Source organism: Taeniopygia guttata, chromosome Z, assembly GCF_048771995.1.
Source record: "Taeniopygia guttata chromosome Z, bTaeGut7.mat, whole genome shotgun sequence".
Classification (NCBI taxonomy): domain Eukaryota; kingdom Metazoa; phylum Chordata; class Aves; order Passeriformes; family Estrildidae; genus Taeniopygia; species Taeniopygia guttata.
In genome coordinates, this window is record NC_133063.1 from 80,422,404 (window position 1) to 80,446,984 (window position 24,581).

The 24,581-nt window shown below is 41.8% G+C and overlaps 1 protein-coding gene across 5 annotated transcripts in view; it reads right to left on the reverse strand.

Annotated features, from left to right (window-relative positions):
• Positions 1–24,581, reverse strand: part of VCAN (versican) — a 98,763-nt gene that overhangs the window by 63,483 nt on the left and 10,699 nt on the right. For all 5 annotated transcript variants that reach the window (XM_072921671.1, XM_072921673.1, XM_072921672.1 and 2 more), the window contains exons 3-6: positions 21,821–22,192; positions 10,231–10,405; positions 9,557–9,684; positions 209–502 (exon numbers count right to left, since the gene is read on the reverse strand). In XM_072921671.1, coding sequence (XP_072777772.1) covers positions 209–502; positions 9,557–9,684; positions 10,231–10,405; positions 21,821–22,192 — 969 coding nt within the window. The remainder of the gene's footprint in view (positions 1–208; positions 503–9,556; positions 9,685–10,230; positions 10,406–21,820; positions 22,193–24,581) is intronic.

A 24,581-nucleotide genomic window follows, 5' to 3' on the forward strand; every position in this document is an offset into this window, starting at 1 on the left:
TCAGACTGAAATCTTACCTTAAAACTCTGCCTGTCATCACCTGCCAATGCTACTTTAGGACATTGACAATGTAAGACAAGAACGTTTTAGTTTCTAAAAACCCACATGCGCTGCAAGAACCGAAACAAAACGCGCGATAAAGGAACCGCGTCTCGCGGCAAGCATGCTGCAAATCATCACCAAGAAAAGAAAAATAATAAATGCTTACGTTCATAGCAGTAGGCATCAAACTTGCTATCGGGGTAAGGGAAGCCTGTTTGGTTCTCATAGCGGTACAGGGTTCTCACCCCAAGCAAACCCCCGCCGCACTGGGGCCGCGCCACGGAGGCCGGGTAGCGGACGCTGCCGTCCGCCAGCCACCCGTAGTCACACTGGTCAAAGCCGTTCCTCCAGGCCACGTAGAGGTTCCCCACGGAAGCCAGGACCCCGCCTCGCTCCTCACACAGCTCCCTAGCTTCCTCAAAGGTGAACTTCTGGGGGGCTGAGACGTGGACCACTTCATCTGCAGGAGTAAACAAAAATGAAAAGTTACAAAGGTTGAGTAGCGCGTTCCACCATCAATCGGTTCCAGACTTCTGCAAGGTTGGGGGTTTTTTCCCAAAACAAGAGTATTTTTTTCCTTAAAGAGAACTGTAAACCAAATGTTCCAGGCCTGAATTTGAAGGTTAAACTGCCACAAAGCATGAGCATTTATAAGCAAACCTTCTGCCATCAAGTACACTGTGGCTGGACGCTGAGTCCCTTCCTTGGTCTCTAGCAGAGGTAACAGCAGCCCTGAGGCTCCTCTGTGACCCCTGTTAGAGTTTGCAGCTCAACTGAGTTAATTAAATCCAGTCCACCAGAATTTACTGTTTCCATAAAGCAAATCTTCTACTTCTGCAAGCCCCCTACCTGGCCCTTTTAGGCTATGCTAGAATCTCTCTTCAAACACTCAAAAACCAGGAAATCTTCTTCACTGGCTGCTCTAGAACAGCTTCTAACGTTGGATTTCCATCAGTCTTCCTCTTGTCCCATTTGGAGACAAAGGTGAGCAAATTAACAAGACATGTTGCATGCACAAAGCCCTCTTTGTGTGGAGAAGTTGAATTAGTCCAGAATGTTGATAGCTTCCAAGGAATAACAGTTTGTAAGCAATAGCCATCCAGTTGGACACTAAAACAAAGCAAATAGCATGTCTAATATGTTGCTTCCAAGGTAAATCACCATTGTGCAGTTGTCTTGGTTGACTTATTCGCACAAACAGCCTAAAGAAAAGTCAAGCCTCTCATGTTCATGTCCTGGGAATGAAGCAGTAAACTGACCCTTTTCCAGTTTTTGCTTAGACTTTAGATGAAACCAGCCAGACCTAAAATGAGGTGCTGGTGTTCCGACCAGCAGCACAAATTCAAAATATTCATAGCAAGACAGCCACAGCAGGCCAGGACAGAACAGCCACTGTTGCAGGAAAACACTGCTTTTCCACTCTAGCCATGCAATCTGTCTTACCCCTGCACAGGTCTGAAGGGAACACAGAAAAATGCAGACAGAAACTACATCACCCCGAGCAGTTTCATTCACATCAATATTACGCTTGTTTGGGGCCTGAAAGGAATGCAAGTGTGAAAGGAGGCAAGGTGCCAGCTTGCTTTTTCCTCCTAGGTAGAGGCTCTGATTTGTTATTACAGCTGTAGAGCCAATCCCATAGTGTAACTTGCTTTATGCACATTGTGTGCAGCTCCCAGCTTGGAGGAAGAGGGACAGAGAGTGTCTTGGACAGGGACAGATAAGGGAAGCAAAGAGCCATTTGTCCTCAGAATGGCTCATTCAGCTCCTCAGACCACACAGAAAATGAGCATTTTTTGTTACATCCTTTTGCATCTGCCCACCAGCTCTGCTGCCATGTCCTGTAGAGTGATGGGTGCAGTAATCCCACAATCCCGTCCCGAAAGCAGCACCATGGAACAGGGGTGCAAAGAAAGGCCTCTCCAGAGCAGCCCTCTCTGAGGATTGTTCACTGACAGCAGCCATGATGTATATGAAAACTAGTAGTTAAAATGCAATTTAATTGCAATTATACAGCAGATATCAGTCCAGTTAGATGAGGAGGTGAGAAAAGTGAAGAACAATGAATTTTCATTACTTCTGTAAACAAAAAGCTAATTGCAGACAATCCCACCATATTTCTTATGAGGGAAACTCATAGAATACACAGGAAAATGGACAAGCAGTGCAAGATTACTAGAAAAGCAATTTCGCCATCAAGTGATTGGGATCACTGGCTCCAAATGGAGCTTGTACACCACATCATTAAGGTTAGTGCTATTTATTCCTCTGAGCTGTCATCTGCACTTAGTTAAGCCAGAGATACTTAGTGAGGGATTAAACCTTGGTGTAAGATTTCAAAATGCAGGGTTCTTCTTTAAGAGAGGTTGCTTTTCAGAGAGCTGACTTACCCAAGCTGCACTTTCTGGGCAGAAGTTTGCCTCAAATTTACCTTGGAGTATGTCTGTGTCTGCAACAGTGATCATCCTGCACACTCAAAAGGTGAGTGTCATACCTTTCTCTGCACTGAATATATTCTACTGACCCCACATGGCATAATTTTGTTCATCTGTTAAACTCAGCTGCTGTCAAACAGACAAGATCTTTGTCAAGAATTGTTTTACCGAAAAATCAAACCAAACCAATTAAAAAAAAAAGAAAAAAAAAAATAAAAAGAAAACCCACATATATTTAAGGAAAAACACACCTTAACCCAAACAATTCATTAAGTGAAATCTAAAGTATTTGACACCTAACTGGTATATTCAAGAATTTGTGACAATAACCTCACAAAGAAGGCAAAAAGGCAGCAGGGCAATGAGCAAAATTCCATCGTATACCAAATAAATGTGCATTCATTTCAGGAATGTTACTGATAAGATAAAGGGCAAAGATATTAAAACATGTCATCTTGTAATTGCTCTAGTTAGAGAGCATTTTTCTATGATTCCACAAATCTAATTTTTAAAAAATTGCGCAAAAGTCATATTGCAAATAGCAGTAATTTACTCTAGGAGCTATGACTCCTCCATTTGTCTCTCCAGTTTGAAAATAGATTAACATTCTCTGTGATTAAATGTATACTTAATGTGCTTAATAATTGTTGGGATGAAATGTGAAAAACAAAGGAAGTGTTTAATAAAGGCCTTGCTAGATACATGAATCCAGAAACACTTTAAAGTTTGTTCTGCTTCTGCAAGCTTGTCTAACCACCTTACAAAAAAAAAAAAAATTAAACTATGAAGGTTTTCCTGGGGCTTCTTGATCTAATTCACTTCTAGCATATGGCTGAAACAACCCAACCCCTTCAAAGTGCTAAAGAGAAAAGGACTCAAGTCTTGCACAGAAACTTCTAAAAAGCAAGAAAAGTAATTCTGAAGTTAATGAAATTGTATTTAATGAAATGTATTTAATCCATGCAATCTCTACAATTTACTCCTGTTTTTGAAAGCACAACAGCTTCCATATTTAACAGGAGGACAGACCCCACCACACTCTTACTGTATTTTTATTAAGATGACTGGAAGGCCCTCAATTTCCCAGGCAAAACTCTGAAAACAAGGAAATTAAGATGGGAAAACTCATCTGCTCCACAAATTACATAGCCCCCAACACCAGGCAGGACAAATTCAATTCCGTGTGTGTTAAACAGCCACATGCACTGTTTTTATAGCTGGAGCACACCCTGAGTAAGGCAGCAATACTCTGCAGGCAAAGCCCAGGGCTGAGGCCAGCAGATGAAGAAAAACTGGTTCTGCAGTACCAGGGGGTGGGATGCAGAACGTGACAGTGTTTAGGCTGCAGACAATAATGTAATGTGTGTTATTGCTGGCTTCTGTTCCAAACCAAGCTTCAGGCTGATGGAGCAGCCTCAGTGGTCGCTGCACTCCAAGAATCCCCAGGATTTTCCTCTTACATGTGTTTGTTTTGCTTGGTCAAAAGAGAGACCTGATGAAAGTCAGGCTTTTTCCATCTCCTCACCCAATATAGGGGCAGATGAAGAAGTCAGACTTTTTCTCTTGAAGACAAAAGCTGATTCACCTGCAATCCCTGAGGAAAAATTTTAAGTTCTACAGTAATAAATTCTACAAATCTGATCAGCTGATTTTATAGCAAGTTTCATTGCTTTGATTCACTTTCTCTCCTCAGGAGATGTCTGGGCACACTGGTAGACGTGAATGTCATGAATCACACAACTGAAAAGCAAGGTGGGAAAAAGGGCAGGCTAGAACCAAAGCCTCACACATCCTCTGTTGACTGGGGTAGTGGTGCTGGGTTGATGTTTGGGCTTAATGATCTCAAAATTCTTCTTACCCAGCCTTAATGATTCTGTAATTATTACTGTCCCATCTGGAATTTGGTGCTCATGAGCTTTACCTCATGGTCAGGTGCTCAGATTCTACAACCTTCACAGTCATCCAAAGCCAGGCATTAGAAAATGCAGAGGGATATTAATTATATGAAAAGTTAATCATTCCCTTAGGAGGAAATGCTTGACTCTCACAATTAAACAAAACAAATAAAAAAAAGCCAAGACAAAACATTTCCAGTGCCTTTTCCTCTGTGACCTCTGTGACAGTTTTTTTTGAGGAGAAGAAACTCTATCTCCAACTAAGAATTTTAAGAATTTGGGAGCTCCTTTTTTTTTTTTTTTTTTTAGCATAATGTATCTGTGGTGGACTCCAGACATATTCATTTGTTTCTGAGAGTTGGAACCCACCAAGTTTTTCAAACAGAGATGTCCTTTGGGAGTGTTACAGCGCATGGATTCTGTGACTACAGCTGCAGATCAGGGTACCCCTGGGTCAGAGACAAAAGCTGGCTAACAGTGACAAAATGTCATCTTTTCTGAGGTTATGCAGAGCATTCTAAGGGCATTTTCTCACCTGCACTTGTAACCTGTGGTTGCTGCCCCTCACCTGGACACAGCCAGCGGGTAAAACCCAGGCAGTCATGAGGCATTGCCTTCACAACTTTCTTTACCTCAAAACCATGGAATCTGTTCAAAACTTCATTCCTAGGACATGGTCAAAGAAGCAGGGATGCCATGACCACTTTGAGGACTAAAACATTTACCCTTGTGCCTTCAGGAACAAGAACTTCCTTGCCCCCCTCCTCTCTTTCTCTGCTGGTTCTCTGACACACGAGGGTAACAAAGAGGTGTCCTTAACAATGTCACTAATTACCAAAACCACTCTGCAGGGCTGGAAAAACACAAACATCAGCAGCTTGGTTCAACTTCAAGGCAGGAGTCTGGACAAGATGAAGAAGTTTTTTTCTCTTGCACGTCAGAACAAGTCAGTTGATTCTTTTTGATGCACAGCAGCAATGATTTAACTAAACTTTCCTGAATGTCTTGAGCCTATTCTGTGCAGACCTATTGGCTGAACAGGAATCCTCTTGAGAACTTAATCCTGCATGATGTCACACCACCCAAGGCTGGATAAGTGTCCAGTATAATGGAAAGGATCATAATTCTACCACAGGCCTTGAACTAGAGAAAAAAACATTATTTTCTCTGTGTCCCAGTTTTGAAACCTAATTTAGTTGTTGCTCCAGAATCAGAATAGACCCCAGAGAAGACCTTTAGCTGCCCAAAACACAGAAGAAACTTCTCACCTGAGGCCACATTTTAGACTAAGACTCCTTTAATTATGACCATCATTCTCACAGAAATTTCCATGACAACAGCAAAACTGCATGAGAGTAGGTGGAAAGTATTCAAAGGACATCTGGTTTTGGTTTTTATCCTTCTTCCCTGCGCTCACTGTGGGGGGGAGGTGGTGCATGGAAGGAGGGCTGTAGAATCTTCCCCACAGACACCCCAAAAATAACTCTGTTAGCGTGAGGGCCCCATCTGCACATGATGGGGGCTTGTCAAGCATACATGGGCTCTGATGGGTTCTAGCCAGAGACAATCCTGATGGGGTGGTGTGTGCTTTGGCTCAGCACAAACTCACTCCACCACTGGGCTTTGGTGGTGGCTCTATCTCCATCTCTGACACCACAGCGCTGCCAAATTAACCACACGCTGCTTGTCTGAAGAATTCAAACTCTTCCTCACCCATCACCCATCTCCCTCCAAGGAGACACCCCTTCAGCTGGTGGGATCCTCACCCAAACCTTTGCAGCTCAATCACTTTAAAATCTTCACCCATAAATCATTTCCTGCAGTTAAAAGTACCCTAAATGTTTCTGTTAGTGCTTGGTGCACTGAAATAAGTGATGAAATATGAGGAATGTGAAACAGTTTGTAATAAAACATCCTGCCTAGTACCTTTTTAATGATACTTTAACTCCAGGTTCTCATTTTTAACTCCAGGAGCTCAGAAACTTTCAATCCTTCCCACTGTTATTCTTCTGACTGTCGCAGCAAAACTCGTACTATTTAAATTAGAATTGTGCAGCCTTTAATCACTCTGGCTTTCCTCAGAACAAGGAAATGGCAAGAGTTAGCCTAGATAACTGGTTTCAATTTAAGCTAATAATTGGTGATTTAAGGAGAAATCCATGTCTCTGGCTAACTTCCTGATTCCACATGGCCAAAAAGGAATAAAATCGAGATGGAGTTGCTCCTACAAATCCTCAGTGCAAATACCCAAATTAGTACTGCAAATTCAATGCACATTTATTTTAAAATGTATTGCAAGAATTCCCACCACCATTTATGGCCTTCTGGGGTAACACACCAACAGCAGCCAACAGACCAATAAGTGTTCAATAACTTCCATGGTGACATCCTCATTATAGCCCAAATTTTGATATCATTAGTCAAGCTTGTGCCATGAATAGTCATTCCACTGACACAGACCCTCCAAATAAGGACCTCTCTAGTTCCAGCAAGTCTAATAGATTTGGCATTGAATCAGGGCAGGGTACACAGCAGATATGAGCTTTAAAATTCACATGGAAAAATTTTGTATTTAAGCGCACCCTAAGTGCCATGGATTCATTTTGCTATGAATTAAGTCATGAGCAAAGGTCACACCTTGCAGGATCAACCTTTGGAGAATAGGGCCATCAGGGTAGAATTTTAGCTCTTGATCTGTTAAGTTTCCTACCAACACAGCAATCTAGTCTACTTCAACCTTCCAATGCCTCCACTGACATTCTAATTTCCATCTCTGTTTGGGTGAGTTTTTCTGAAGTATAAACTCATAGATGCTCTGTATCATCTAACAAGCTCCTCCTCACTCAAAATTAACCTCTGTCCTAACAGAAACTGCTCCTGTTACACAGAAAAAGCCACCTTGGCTCCTCAGCCCCACCTGGAAAAGGGAGTCTAGCTCAGAGGCTCAAGTTGCTGTGAAGGCACTGAGGAATGGTTTATCCTGCACAATGTGGCACCCGTGTCTTCCTAGCACGTGCCTGTTTCTCCTCATCCAAACAGAGTAATTTAACTCCTCTGCATGTCAGCAGAGCCTACCTACACTGTTTCTATGCCCTGTACCCATAAACTCCTCCTGGAGGTCGTAGAAGTTGTTGTCACACTCATGATCGTTTTAAAACTTCTGAGAGAATGAGAAAAATAATAACAACTCCCTCACATACACACAAAGACCAACAAACAAGAAAACCAAATAAGAAATACCCAAACCAAAATAAAACAAACAAAACAAACAAAAGGAACCCAAACCAAATACAAAAAAAAAAAATCAATAACAACAAAAGGAAGAGTGTCTTTAGCTAACTATTATAATAATCTGACATTAAACTTTTTCAATATAATGAACCAAATCTCTGCAATATTGTGCTCTAGCTTATAAATTTGTTAAATATGGATGTTTCATATGCAAGCAGACCATGTCACCACAGTCCAGCTGACAGGCCACAACAGTGGGACAGAAGTGTAGATGCATCCCAAGAAGGAAACCAGTCATAAACCTTGGCAAATGACATTTTATAATAAAGAAGGACCAATTACTGTCCATGAGAAGTTGAGGACCTGTTCATTTTCATCCATGAGGACTGCACAGTCACTGCAGCCTCTTTGAACCACACAACAGGTCCAGGTTGTTCCAAGCAGAGACCATCAGGCTCAGTGAAAAATGCTTCAGTTTTGACTTAAGTTGTATTTTTGAAAGTTTAGTGATAAATTTTGACCCTGAGAAACTGCTGGCTCACATGCAGCCAGGACAATCTGCTCTGTGTTAGTTACACTTCTCTGTTCTTGTAAAGGGAAAAGTGCAAGAGATTGTTCTTCACCCAAGGATTGTACAGATTATGTTTTTGACTAAACCTTCTTTTTGCAAGCTAGGAAAGACATAAACTGAATTTAAAAACATTGATTTAGGGGAGATTCAAAATCCAATCCCATCAAGGACTGATGGAGGATCAAATGTCATGTACTGTAGATGTTCACAGGTGCTGCTCACTGACAGATGTAAATGGGACATAACTAAAATGAAGACAATGAAAAGCACTAACAAAATTCTGTCACTTAATTTTCAAGTTCAAGTTACAAATTCTCAAGCATATATGTTTTCTAAAGGCTTTGCAATACCTGTGTTGCTTGTATTGCATAAATCTCCAAGTTGTCTAGGAGATATCTTCAGCTACTAAAAATAAAACACTTATTTCAGTATCTAAAATCTCTCTAAGTCACCAACTGGAGAAAAATTTGCATGACCTAATCTACATCTTATCTAAGACAGATTACAAACAAACACTGACCACCTGCATTTTGCAATTGCTTTTTAAAAGAATATGTACACTTACCAAGGCAAACTTGCTCAGAGTCAAGGCTAATTTATTGTTCTGCTGACTTTAAGAGCACTAAATTAAATGTATAACAGCCAAGGATTATCCCTGAGGATGTTTAGTTAGGAATTATCAGGGTTTTTTTTAGAAAGGAACCGTGGAACTGGCACGCAATAAAAACCTGTCAAACAGAAGCAGTGTGGCACACTCAGGACACTGTAGTAGGTGGAGAATGTACTTTAGTCCTGGTTGTGAAGTATCTGTGTAATAATTTTACTAAGCTATGCCCAGAAACTACAAAGTTTTTTCTCCTTTGTTTCTTTCTGAATCTGAGTTGACCCATTATTAAAAAGATACTATTAAACATAGAAGGCAATTCAATATCTGTCTAATTCTATGCCATGGACATATAAAAAGACTTAATTACATACTTTATGAACTATAATACAGTTAGCACATATACTACATCTATCTTTGTATAGATTTATATATAGCATACATAGTTTCTCAAACGTAAAATGCATTTCTTTGAAAATACTGCTACGCAACATTCAAAAAATAAGACACTTCAACAGCAACTTTTGTGAGATCTACTGCACTAACTATAGGCAGCCTGAACCCTGACTGCCTCTTTGTAGACTCCACACTGGCCTTTAATTAGGACCTGCAAGACCACAAACTGTAGGTTCCCTCCATTTGGCAATTCCCTTCAGATCCAGAGCAGCCAAAACCTATTTTAAATTGAATTTTCTCTCTCTCTGCTCTTCCACATGAGGCTCCCCAGCCACTTTTTAAGCCTTGCAGTGCACTTCCAGGCTGTACAGACCCATCTCACCTTCCATGTGCTCCACGTAGCAATAAACATCGTAAGTCTCGTTAGGGAAGCGGCGCCCGTACGTCCTGACTCCTTTCTTTCCCATCTTATCTCCAAAGCAGCCAACTCTTGGATGTCTAATTGGATACCTGGAAATGCAGAAGATTCATTGTTATGACGCCTTAGGATTTCAGCTTTTCTGTTTTTCAAATCCTGTATTGCTTTAGGGTATTACTCTAAACCCCATACACAGTGTTAGTTGCTGTCTTCACATTTTGGATGGACAAAACAATTCCTCTGGGCCTGAAACTCAAGGACACCCTAGAGCACCAGGCTCCAAAAGTATAAACAAAAGTGAATTGGGGGGAGCAAACTTTGGGAAATTACTTGATTACCTGGAGCTGGAATTGGAGAATTAATCCCTGATATACAAATGAACCAAACTTATAATTGCGTGAAAAACTTGTGAACCATTCTCCATCTTGGGTGTAGCTTCTGGGAGGCTTTTGACTGTCCAAAATGCACTTTTTGAAGGCCTTTAATAAATACCCACTTTATTCTCTCAATCTTGTCCAGCCTCTGTTCCAGGCAGCCACTCCAAGGCATCAATTACAACAAAACAACAGTTTAGGTCTGAACAGGCCAGGCACACAAATTTTGGGTAAAAACATGAAGGGGAATTTTGAATGCCTCACCTGACAGTCTGGTCAGACACCCAGCCAGCATCACACTGCTCAAACCCATCCTCGTAGGCTGCTTTCAGCTGCTCTGGGCTGGCCATGACGGCGCCGTTGTCCCGGCAGGTCTGGTGGGCCTGGGTGAAATTCAGGGTGTACCTGCTCGTGGCGGCCCGGTAGTGAAACACAACACCTGGAAGGCAAAAAAACCCATCAGTGGCTCTTTCTGCAGCCATCTCTACTCTGTAACCCAAAAAAAACCCATCAGTGGCACATTTTGGGTTGTTTCTGCAGCCATCACCACTCTGTAACCAAAAAAATCCTGTCAGTGGCACATTTTGGGTTGTTTCTGCAGCCATCACCAATCTGTAACCCAAAAAAACCCATCAGTGGAATATTTTGGGTTGTTTCTGCAGCCATCACCACTCTGTAACAAAAAAATCCCTGTCAGTGGCACAATTTGGGCTGTTTCTGCAGCCATCTTTACTCTGTAACCCAAAAAACCCCATCAGTGGCACATTTTGGGTTGTTTCTGCAGCCATCACCACTCTGTAACCCAAGAAACCCCATCAGTGGCACATTTTGGGTTGTTTCTGCAGCCATCACCAATCTGTAAGCCAAAAAATCCCTATCAGTGGCACATTTTGGGCTGTTTCTGCAGCCATCACCACTCTGTAACCCAAAAAAACCCATCAGTGGCACATTTTGGGTTGTTTCTGCAGCCATCTCTACTCTATAACCCAAAAAACCCATCAGTGGCACATTTTGGGATGTTTCTGCAGCCATCACCACTCTGTAACCCAAAAAACCCCATCAGTGGCACATTTTGGGTTCTTTCTGCAGCCATCACCACTCTGTAACCCAAAAAAACCCATCAGTGGCACATTTTGGGTTCTTTCTGCAGCCATCCCCACTCTGCAACCCAAAAAAATCCTGTCAGTGGCACATTTTGGGTTCTTTCTGCAGCCATCACCACTCTCTAACCCAAAAAACCCATCAGTGGCACATTTTGGGTTCTTTCTGCGGCCATCACCACTCTGTAACCCAAAAAAACCCATCAGTGGCACATTTTGGGTTGTTTCTGCAGCCACCACCACTCTGTAACCCAAAAAAAACATCAGTGGCACATTTTGGGTTGTTTCTGCAGCCATCACCACTCTGTAACCCAACAAACCCCATCAGTGGCACATTTTGGGTTCTTTCTGTAGCCATCTCTACTCTGTAACCCAAAAAAATCCTGTCAGTGGCACATTTTGGGTTCTTTCTGCAGCCATCTCTACTCTGTAACCCAAAAAAATCCTGTCAGTGGCACATTTTGGGTTGTTTCTGCAGCCATCACCACTCTGTAACCCAAAAAAATCCTGTCAGTGGCACATTTTGGGTTGTTTCTGCAGCCATCACCACTCTGTAACCCAAAAAAAACCCATCAGTGGCACATTTTGGGTTGTTTCTGCAGCCATCACCACTCTGTAACCCAAAAAAAACCCCATCAGTGGCACATTTTGAGTTGTTTCTGCAGCCATCCCCACTCTGTAACCAAAAAAAACCTGTCAGTGGCACATTTTGGGTTCTTTCTGCAGCCACCACCACTCTGTAACCTCACTTAGGTGTTGTCACAATGCTGAAAACAGGTGGGTAGAATGAAAAATAGTACCAAAAAGTGAGATATTACAGCATAAATTATGTTCTCCCTCTAGTGGCTCCTACCAGTAATGACAAAATACCCCCAAAAATGTGGTTTTTTGCAGCGTGTTTTCTAATCAGTGATGGGCCTGGTGTCCATTTCTCCACATCAAAGACCACTAAAAATATATAATTTATCACTGTATGGATTTTGGTCAGTTTTCCATAGCCATATGTTTCTGCACACACCACAAATGGTACAAAGCAAACAAAGCATGATTTTATTTGGGGTTTTTCTGATTCTGACAAAGACCTTGACAATTTCAACAGCTTCTGGAGCACATCAGACCTTTGGAGAGGGAGGCCTGGTGTGAAGATGGTTTTGTTTAAAGCAGGATATGTCTAGAAGCCACATTCTGTTTTCTACACACACACAATTCCCACTGAATCTGAAACAGCTAGAACAAACCATAAAGGGCACTGAAGTGGCAGAAAACAGCCATCCCACCTTACAAAATCATTTCCCCCTTTTACCACTGGTTTTTACAGTTTAGCATCAAAGGCATGTCCCTTGCAATACCTAATTGCACTCTAAAATCCTTAGAAGTGTTTCAATGCCATAAAACATCCAGAGACTGGAAACAAAACAAACCAAAACAAGCCCCTGAACCATTAAATGTTCCTTGTCTCTGATGGTTTTACTGGAGTAATTCATGATGAGGAAACAGCATACTGTAATACAGTTTGGGAAAATGGTAATATTGTAGCAATAACTAATTTTAAAAGTCTTTGCTGTTAGAGCATTGTTGAAAGATGAAGTCTGCTAGTTCACAAACAAATAGAAACACAGGTCACTAAGCAAACTGTTGATGCAAGAATGTCCAACTTATTTAGAAATCTTTTTCTCATGCAGACAAATTCAGTAAAGTCTTGCCAGTCATCAAGAATCTGCATGTGGCCAAGAAGTAGAGAGTACACATTTTTCTTCTTGTCATGATTCACTAAGAAATTAACACAGAAAGTATTTTCTGAAAACTACTCAGCCATCAGATGCCATTATTTTTTATCGAAGCCACTCGCAGAGAAACAGGAAATAAAAGAGGAAAGGCTGGGAATCCCCATATTTCATCATTTAATAGGGAGTCACACACCAGCTGTAGCCACTAACTGGAAGCTTGCAGACCACCAGCATCCCCATAAAATCCCTTTCAGAACTGGCAAAGCCCATCACAAACAGTTTCTTGCAAGCAACAGTTTAATTTCAGCTTCAAATGTATCCAAGTGTTGTTTGGCAACAGCGACAAGTGAAGAATACACCCCGGAAAATTATGTCTGTGTTTGTATCATTGCATTAAACTGTCCAGGTTCTTGAAATTCAGTCATTAAGGGTGTTAAATTGTAAGGTTATTTCACAGCATTATTTGGCTCAGGCCCCACAACAGCATTCCAAACAATTTCTGGGCAGATTTCCAGAACAAGCAGAGAACAGGGACAGCTTCCAAAGGGCATCTTCATCCTGTGCTGGGAGCCAAAGGAGTGCTTCAGTGTGGATGGGGGACACCCTGCTCCCCACAGCCTCACACCTCAGAACTCAGAGTAAGCCAACATCAGCATTTAAACCTTAAAATCACAAAAAATATAATCTGGAGATTTATATTTTTTAAACATGCGGTATGCATAAAAGTATTTATTTTAATATATTCAGAATTTAGCAGCAGTGGTTGAAACTGTGAGCAGAACTCCTGCTGGTATAAATGAGGATTGCTATATTAGTAGCACAGTAGTAAATAAAAACAGGATTTCAGGTGGCCTGCTTGGTGCTCTGGATCTAGAATTTAAAAATGGGCAACTTTTACAGAGCTCCCAACAGAAGCAGAGAAAATATTTACCCTGTTTCACAACTATGAATCCATAATAATATTCACAAGCTGTGCATCTTCCTTTACTATTTGTTATGTTTGAACATATACAAACATCTAAAAACTTTTTTTTATAACTTTGGCATTTCTGTAATAAATCATATTTGATGCTGAGTCAGAAATGTCCAATTACATGAAGCAATTTGTTAATTCAGTTTTTTGTTTTAATCCTAATTAAAATGTATTTTGTGTGAATTTGGATTAATTGCTTCTTTTCTATAAATGTTTTCCAAAATTGCTTAAGTGATAGTATAGGACTTCAAACTGGGCACAGGAGTTTCTATTCCTCAGTGTGGCCACTAAAAGGTTTGTTACCTTAGAGGTGATGGCAAAATATCGCTCTAAAGCTGTATTTTTTTCCTAAAGTTTCCTGCTGCTTAAACATATGAGTGCATTTTCCACAAGCAGCTATTTCACCCACATTCCTTCTTTTTTTTTTATCATGTTGGAAGCACCACTGCCCGTGTGACACCTGAACAAGGCGCGACTAAAGAGTTAAAATCCCAGCCAATTTAAAGTGGATTTCGCGGAGGCAAAGAAGAGCCTTTGGTCATTTGTAAATCCTGGAAAGGAACTCGGGGAATGCTTTGTTCTCCTCGCCCTGATCCACAAGGTAAACTTCACCTATTCTCAGAGCTGGAGGCTCCTCCATTTCCAGCGAGAAGCTAATGGACATGAAAGAGCCTCCGAGATGAATGGGAAGGAGGACTCGCGATGCATAAGCCTGTGCAACAGCTGCAATAATTAGAAGACCCCTGGGGCTAAGAAGATTAAAGTGCAGGACTTTCATTGTTTCAGTTAGACAGAGAGAGGGGGGGAAAACCATTGTCCCGGTCTTTGCACTTTAAAACATTTGTAAAGGATTTTTTTCCCCCTCCTTTGTCTATTTTCTCCCCGAAAGAAAAGGCAAGAAAGGAGTTGTCCTTGGAACAAATAAAGCAACTGGAAAACAGACTACAGCGGTATAATGTTGTCACTGAACATCTGGCAAACAAAGTCAGTGTAATTACAGGAAGGAGTAGCAGCAAGAAAGAGCACTCATAGGAAAGCAATTTGCAGCATCCAAAATTCACTTCTGTCAGAGCAAGGGTGAAAGTCTTCTCGTCATTTATCTCATGTCTTAGACCAAAAAATAAAAATCTGAAGCATTTAATTTTTAACGAACAAGGATTTCCATGGGTAAGAGCCTGGTTCTGTGGTTACACCCCTTTGGGTTGCAGCTTTATTGTGTATCATGCATCAAAACCCTCTGGAACTGCAGGGGAAGCTAGTTTATTAGCTCCTGGTATGGCTAATAAATTATAGTTCACTTTCACTAGTGAGCTCACGCTGCTGCTTCATGCAGTGTTGGATGTGGCAGCATAGAGCCTGAACCTCAGAAGTTGCCTCACACAGCACACACCTAAAGGGAAAAGATTGTGATGGCAGTGCTTGTTATCCTGTTAATTTTTGTCTTCAGACTTTGGACACTGTGGTGCAGACCCCCGAAATAACCCCCAGCCCAGTGCCAGAGCTGCCACACAGTTCAGGTCATTGCTCACATCTTCCCTGGGCTTAACACAGAAGGCAATTTCCATTAAAAATACACCCCAAAAATATGAGTTACAGGGCTGAGCACTGTATGAAAGGAAGGAATAGGGCAGCATTTTCAGTTCTCTGCATGAATAATTCGTTTGTGTCTCTCTCCCTAGGCTTTGCACCCATCTTGTGCCCCCTGTCTTGGGCTTTGACAGCCTGAGAAGAAGAGGCTCACCTTGCCAAAAGCCTCAGGGAATTCACGGTGGGAGGGAAGGTGCCTTCCCCCAGCCCTGCCAGGGCTCTCCAGGGACAGACACCCCTGCACCAGCTCACACTTTTCTCCCCTGTGCAGGAGGTTTGTGCCCATCCTCACAGCACACAGGTGGAGGGGAACAGAGACTCCTCTGAACAGCTCCAGATAATGAGGGGAGGGATCAATGCTGAGCTTCACCTATGCTTTTACCCTTTTATCCTTTTATTTCTCTCCCACCACAGCTCCTGCATCCAGCCCGAGGTAGAACTGAACCAACCTGTCCACTCAGAGGCTGCCAAACTCTACAGGGGGGACACAGCAGCTTGGCCAGGTCATCTCCTTCCTTGTTCCTGGCACGCTTTGCAGTTAGACCCTCTCTCTTTACCACGAGAAATAAATTTCCCTCTGCCATCCTTTGACGGTCCATGCCAACGGTGCTCTTCCCTTGCCAGGAAGATTCCTCGGGATCCATTAGTTGGGAGAGTAAAAAACGAGCTGAAAAATGCAGCTGCCCATGATAGTTCTACATCAAGAAGTGGTAAGGTTTCAAGACAGGTAAGTGTGAAAGAGTAGGTAAAGCACCTCTTCAAATGCCGACTCAAGAGATAAAGAAGGGGATTCTGCTGCAGAGAGAATAGATCAATTAGGTTGTCAGCACACAATCCCCGAGTGGCAGCGTTCCCACATCGGAAACAACTTTAATTTATTACTATTATAATGCTTGCAGGAAAGACAAGTTTGCATAAAAAATGAAAATGTGAATTACATCTACTGCTGCCTCCTTAATTCTTGTTTCTTTCCATTAACAAGATCAGTATCTTAAGCCTGGGATTGTCTTTACAGGCTTTAAAATGAAAGCACAAAAAAAAAAAATTAGGAGGAAAAAAGAAGTCTTTCAGATTTCCAGCAGAATCAAACAGAAAGTGAGAAAATTAGGCCCATGAAAAGAGTGAATTCCCAAAATACTAGTTAGAAAAGAATAAAGTGCTCTCACTTTTGGCAAAAAATATTCACTGAGGAGATATAACGAAAGAGTAAGTAAACTAGAAGGATCCCATTTGCCACTTTGATCCCTTTAAATCCAATTATCTCCAAGAAGGAGAACAAAACATCAGCTCAAATGAGGGGTTTGTTCAGACTTCTTAATATTGAATACATTGGGTGATACATGTTCTTCTTAAGTGCCCAATATTATAGCACCACACAAAAGAAATATTTCACTGAATATTCAGAAATGTTCCAGAACTAAAAGTACCATGTCATTTCATTTCTATGCCAGATTTTTACAAGGTAGCTCAGAAGTATTTTATAAAAGTGGACTTCATTACAACTAGAGAGAAGGAATAAATATGAACACAGAAAGGTACAGCAATACTTTTTATAAAATCCTTTCTGGAATTTTGTGTGTGAAACACACCCAAGGTAGCTTTGCCTAAAGGTTACAAGTTGAATCTAAAAGAGTAATCTATAAATCTCCCTAATAGGTGACCAGGAATATTTAATGCAGAGAGCTTACCTCACCCAGGAATACCCAAAAGCTGAGAGGCCAAGGACTCCCAGTGTGAGACAGTTTGAGTTGTGGGCTCAGTAACAGCAAGAAAGGTTAGAAGAAAAGCAAAAAAAACACTATAGAGATATGAAATTACAGAATCTGACAAAGGAAGAATTGCTCCTGAGACAAAGGGAAAATTTTGGATGAACGTGCACAGAGGGCAGAGAAGAAAACACGTGGACATGAAAATGAGTATGAATGACTTGTTCTACATATCCAGGATTGGACTTGGATGATCCTAGTGGGTCCCTTCCAACTCAAAATATTCTAAGATTCTTCATTCCTCCCCTTGTGAGAAGCTGAAGCATCTAACACTGCCATGCTGTTAGATTCAGTTTGAACACAAAAATATCCCTGTCTGGGAGGTCAGTGTAATTGTAGTAGCAACCAGGCTGTCAGGAAAGCATTCTCCATGATTAATAACAGGAAAGGGGGTATCCAGTGTGAGGAAAATGCCCCTCCAGTGATCCTGCAGAGCTGCCTGCCCCAAGGACAGCCCTGAATAATGAGTAAGGCAGGCACACCTGGCTGCCCCAAACTCCCTGCGTGGGCTAAAATTAAGTGTTTCCTTTCTCCCTCTTACACCCTCACCAAGTGCAACAAGCAAAACAGTAACCCTGATCTCAGGGGTGAAGTATGGAGAGCACCTGGCCCCTGTGGATGGGTGTTTCCTGCTGGGTTTGGGCACAAGGCTCAGCACCTAACGTGGAGACTTGCAAGCCCAAAGGAAAATTGTAAGTAACCCAACAGTGTCATGCTCCTCCTACACTTTGCTGTGACATTCCCAGATCCCCAGGGCTGTGCACAGAGAGCCAACCCAGCCAGAACACAACTGCTCACACCCCTAGAATTAAATGAGCCAATTCAGGTTTTTTGCTCTGAGACATTTAAACAGATATTCAGATCAAAATATTTGATCTCTGTTTGATGCACACACAGCCAAGTACTGCTCAGCAGATGAAAGATCCCATGTGAACTCACAGCATCTTGATGATGTCTATGACACAGAATCATTAAATGGTTTGGAATGGAAAGGACATAAAGATCATCTATTTCCAAACATAAGCAGCTATTGATACCAAGTAGCTGGCATCGTTAATTCCTACAACTAAGGCAAAGGAAGGCCACAGAATTACATCAATTTCCAAGATCCTGTCATTGTTTAGAGAACTGTCACCAACTGTCAAAAAAGGTGAAATGCATAATGGATCTAGCAGAAATATGCACTGCAGAGACAAAGGCAATGTGTGTGATGAAATGTGCCTTCCTAGTGAATGGTAACTAAGATAACCAGCTGTGGTTAAGTGGTGACTTAACCAGGAGTCCACCCATGGATAATGAACATCTACAGGCATTCAAAAAACAAATGGGAAAAACCAAAGCCATATCTGTTCAGGATAGAATAACAAAAGTCTCTGTGTGGCTAAAACCATGGGTGACAGGTCGCTGACAGCAACAGGGTAAGTGTTAAACTTTGCTCTTTGATATCAGCTGCTTTCTTTGGAATAAGAGTCTGGGACAGCCAGATCTTTTGTCTGAACAGTCTGTTGCTAATAACATATGAATCTGACTTCAGAAGTTCATTTGGCATCTAGAACAGCAAATCAACTGGATATTTGCACACAAGCTATCAAATTTGTCATTTGTGATAGCTAAACAGAAAAAATAGGTTCACAGTTACAACTTTTGTACAGTATTGGGCTTGAGACCCAGCCAAAATAAAAAATTAGGCATTAGAAGTTCTACTTTCAATGACTAATACCCACTATTTAACCTGGGAAAATTTGTATGCTACTGAGAAAATTATCCTTCCTCAGAAATCCCACTTTTCATTCACAATACATTCATTTGATGCACGGTGTGTTCAATAGCAGTTTTTTATTCCCAGCACACCTAAAGAAGAGAAATGGCATTTACATTAATTTTATTCAAGTTATCTTTCCCAGCTATCTATAATGCTACAAAGGTTAATTTGAAAAAAAAAAGCAGGCCAGCTGTCTAATCTTATCTTCCTGGCTTCATTGATACTGCATTATGCTTTTTGTTTGAAAGTTTAATATTAGGGAGTGTCTATAAAACAAATAGAGACCCTGAAAATACCTAGGAAGAAAAGTCCTGAATTGGTTTAAAAATATCCAAAGAAGCATAAAAAAACCCCAAACAATAAATTCATCATAACGGCAAAGGAGAAATTACAGCTGTTTCAGCAGAACTCTGACAAAAACTTTTGGCCTACTTAATTTGAGCCTAAAATGAGCAGAATAAAAGAACTGGTGATAATTTTACCAGAGCTCCAGCAGCCCCAGCTCCACCCAGGAGAGCTGACCAAAGCACAGTGCTGAACCAGGCTATCTCTCAGCTCTGGAAGTAGCTCAGTTAACATGGAAATATCTCCCTGCACCCCAATCAGGACAGGATGAACAAAGGGAGAGAAAAGTCTCCTCAAGTATTGACACTTTGGGGTGCAGGTTCAAAAAGAAACAGCAGAGGTAATTTGTGTTTGGGACTAATGGTTTTTTTGGCTTATTAATAAAAGCTGAAATCACAAGAAACCATAAAGAACAGAGCAGAAGATCTGAGCAGCAACATTCACATGAAGTTCTTATGAGTATAATAAATGCCATTTGTTTACATAATGGAGAAAACTGAGAATGGATGGCATAAATGACAGTCTAGCAAACCAATTTTCCACTTGGATCAAGACTTAGCTTTTTTCCTGTCCTGAAATTCTGACATTAAAGCAGTCATGGAAAAGAACAGTTGCAGAAAGAAAATGGAGTCTGTGAAGTTTTCATTGAGGTAAAATAATAAATCTAATCACTTCAACACTTTGCAGGGTTTTTGCAGGAGCAGCAACTACAAAAGCTACAGTAACACCATAAATCATCTGATATTTTATTGTCATAAACATCTGCAGCTCCTGGATATAGATGTGTAGTCAAGGGAACACTTGAAAAGGGGTAAGGAGTGCCAGGTACACTCGTTATGAAAAGTAATGTTCAAACCAGGATTTCTTTTGCTTTTATCATTAGGACCTAACAGTTTATGAAGGTATGCAGACATTAATGGCTACACTGATTTATTGTATTTCCAAATGAAGGCCACACCTTCAAATCCTTTCATTGACTCAATTCCAACAGACTATTCACATTAGGTTGGGCAGATTGGAAGAACAATACAGTATTAAGCTCACCAAAAAAGCCTTAGCCAGAACCATGATTTCCAGCAGCAGATATGAATGTTTGCATTGGGATTCATTCACCTGAGTAAATACTGAACTTCCAAAAAACACCAGGCTACAAAGGAGCGTGTGAGGCAGGGCCCAAACAAGGCTCCTAGGAGAACAATCTCCTCAAATGGCTCCTGTGAGGAGATCCATCCACACAGCTCAGCATTGTTCTAAGCACGGGCAGAAACCTGGGTCCAGAACTTGCCTGTGCATGGCACAGAGCCTGGGTTAATGCCTTTCAGCACAGCCTGTTGGGTCAGGCTCAGTGCCATATGGGCTCTGGAGCAGTCTCTGTGCTCTCTGCACAAGTGGGTTCTGAGGGGAGGAACACCCACACGTCACGGGCTGCTTTGGCCACTCACTCCTTTGCTGTGCTTAAACCCATGGAGAACTCAAGGCTGGGGTAGAGGGGCTGCAGAGCTGTGCCAGGCCCTGGGGGTGCTGTGACAGCAGCTGGACACGAGCCCAGGGTGCTCAGAGGGGCAAGAGGCTGATGGCCCCTGGGCTGTGCCAGCCACAGGTAGTGACTGTTCCTGTGCTGGCACTGCTGAGGGACCACGCCAGATCCTGGGGGCACCTCTGGGCCACAAAACAACAAATGGAGGGGCTGGAGCGTGGCCAGAGAAGGGAATGGGGCTGGGAAGGGGCTGCAGCCCCAGGAGAGGCTGAGGGAGCTGGGAAGGGGCTCAGCCTGGAGAAAAAGAGGCTCTGGGGGACCTTGTGGCTCTGCACAGCTCCTGACAGGAGGGGACAGCCGAGGGGGTCGGGCTCTGATCCAGGAACAGGGACAGGAGCAGAGGGAACGGCCTCAGGCTGGGCCAGGGGAACTCAAGGTGGACACCAGGAAACTATGAACTTCACTGAAAGGGTGGTCAGACATCAAAATTCACTTCCCAGGGAAGTGGGGATGTTATCATCCCTAGGAGAGTTCCAAAAATGCTTGAATATAGCATTTGGGGACCCAAGTTAGTAGTGAACATGGCAGTGCTGGTAGACTTGATAGTCTTAGAGATGTCTTCTTCAATGTCAACAGTTCTGAAACACCTGTCTCTTCCGTCTCTCAACACATAGACTTCTCCCTCTTAAAATTTGGGAGCCTATTTCCTAATACAGATAGCAAGCAAACTTATCACTGCCTGCTCCACATTTAGCAAACACCTCCCCTACTTCTTTTCTTGAAGCTTCTCACAGATTAGTTTTCCTTCTGCCCATCCAAAATTTATTACTGGGCAAAAAGAAGCACTTCCTTCATGCTTGATGATCCTTTCCCAAAAAAAGAGTGGCTCCCACTTTTGGTGGCATAGTTTGGGGACATCAAGACAGGCCAACCACAGCTTCAGTGGCTTCTTTTCATTCTAAATTTTCATCCTTTCCATTATGATGGAAAGTTGCTTCTTTTCACCCTACTCAAAGGGCAAACAGCTAAAATCCTGTAAATCCTCTCTAGTTCTGAGTTAATTACCAAGTTTAACTGGAATCACTGCTGGCTAGGAATGAAACAGACAAATCCTTACCCTCAACAGCCAGAGAGACGATGGCCTGCGTGTCCTCCACTCCGTACATGACATCGCAGCGATAGACCCCGGCGTCGCTGGCGCGCAGCTTGGAGAAGGTCAGCGAGGCATCCCCGGTCTCCTCGGCATGGCTGGGGACAGACACCCTGTCCTTGTAGGTCTGGCCTATTTTGATGTTGCCATTTTGGGCCACCAGGACCGTGGTTTCCTTGGCGTCCTTCCCACTTTTGTCCAGTTCCACCTTGGACCATTTGATCCGGAGGTACTCGGCGGCATAGCTGGAGGATATGGTGGGTGTGGTTGAAAAGAAGCACGGCAGGACTGAAGTTCCAGAGAGAGATCCCTTGACCACGGTTTTTTTTTCTGCTTTGACTAGAAAAAGGAGAGAGAGAGAGGAGAGAGAAAGGAGAAATGACATTAGTGCAACAGCAAAATCAGAAACAGATACATTTCGTTGTTAAATAACGATTCACTAATGCAAAGCCTGAAATCCATGAACCTTAGCTGATTTGTAACAGGACTGGGGAGTGCAAGCTGAAAAAGAGTTTGTATCAATCTTGGTACATCTTAGGCTGACAATGCAGCACATTTCTCTTTGGGAAAATTTCATTCTGACTTATTTTCTTCATTTCTACATGGCCACCAAGTAATTAACTTTTGGAAACTGGTCTGAAATTTTAGGTGACAGATGAAGTATAAGAGCTGTTTCTTCAATTCACAGGAGGAAGACCACTCTGAGTGAAAAATTTTGAGTTACCTCACCAGCCAAAACCCTGAATGCAGGGGAGATGCTGGAGTTTACACCTTGCCTGTCCTCAGAAGGAAACACAGCCCATGGCTTTGCACGCCTGTCACCCCTGACCCCACTGTTCTCTCAGGGGTTAAATCTTTTTATTGCACATGTGCTGAAACAAAAGCCTTTCCTGTGAGAGTCTCCCAAATAGTCACTCTTTCAAAGTTGCTTCCTTGTAGCCTCAGGGCCTTTAACGCATCGCAGAAATGAAATATTTCAGGATGTAAAAGCAAAGGAAGAAGTAAAGCACGCAGAAAGTCCCTGCTTGGCTCAGACTTGACATGATCAGGACTTTTATCATTTTTTATGTCATCTCCAGCTGCAAACATTTCACAGTGAAATACTTCCATCTGACAATATCCTGAGGGGGAAGTTGACTACTGTTCATCCAAGCTGCACGCTGCGACTGAAGAGAGGGTTTCTGATGGATTTGCCTTTTTCATGTGATGTTATTTCATCATACATCATGGCTTAATGAAGATTAAAAGCTGATGCACAACAGTAACTATTTTACCTCTTTCACAGTCCTTCACTAACATTTTTGAAAGGTAGAACATGGTCATCACTATTTTGAAGGGAGATGGGATTTATAAGTTTAGAAATATAATAACTTTAAAATAGCCATCAACAGAGTGATGTATGAAACAGGAGACACCAGCACATGAAAATTATCTTTTTATCTACAACAGAAAATATAATCTCTCCATACAGAGTAGAAGATTGGAGGGTTGGATGGAAGGGCAGGCAGAGGGAGAGAATCAAAGGAGCAAAAAGGGAATAAAAAAAAAGAAGGGGCGGAATAAAAAAAAAATTAAAATAAAGAAAAAAAACAGAAAAAAAAAGAAACGGGGGAAAAAGGAAAATGGAAGAAAAAAGGACAGTTGCTCATTAACTTGATTATTTTTAACAGAGACAGATGATTTTCCACAGGACAAAGTCTTAATGGCATTATCTAAGCAGGTTCAATACAAGCATCATCAGCTTAATGCCCAAGCATTTTAATAATAAAGTACTAGCCAGAAAAAGAGATAAATAGACTGACAGGGAAGACACAGAATTCTGAATGGAGTTCTCAGGTCTGTTCCATGCATGCCTACCAAACTAGAATTCCTTGGGCACACAACTCAGATAGAGTCAAGATGATGGTATCAAAATGGATGGAATAAGAGATCTTTTTTATTGCCTTTATTTTCTCGAAACTTCACAGAGTTGCAGTGGTTGGAGATAAAGAAATAGAATGAATTCTCACTTCTATCAGTTGTGATGGAATTACTGCCAAATTGCACAGGTGGGAGATCAAAATCAGTCTCAAAATATTTAGAATTTATTATGATCTCTTGTCATCTATACACCTTACAGAAACTTTCTTCTTAATTGAAGAATGACTAAATTATAATTATACTGACTGACAGAACTTTAATAAACTTTGAAAGAACACTGTTTGTGATTATGAGTGATCTGGAATATCAGCGCTGATCCCTGAGGAAATTTTCTCCCTTTAAAATCTGTGTCTTCACTTCAGCCAGCTGGAAGCCTTGGCAAACAACACATATCATCCCAATATGAACACTAGATCCAGCCTCAACTGTGCTGCTTCCCAGAACAGAAGATTCTGTGTAGCTGCAGTTCTACCCAACTTTAGAAAGCATTAAATCACACTTTATAAAAAACTATTTGTTGTGGCGAGGTGAAGGTAGGAGGAGAAGAAGGCAAGAAGAAGGAGGAGAAGGAGAAAGGAGGAGGAGGAAGTTTTTTCCTACAGAAATATAAGATATTTGGCTAACCTAATACAAGATTAAGTGATGTTCCTGCACAGCTCAAAAAGGCTTGATTTCTTGCAGCACTCCAAATTAGTCTAGCAGAATTTACTGACCAATGCAGAAGCTATCAGCATCTCATATTAATCCATATAACACCTTTTTTCCTCTCCTTTATAATTTTTGCTAAGCTTTTACTCCATATCAGCCC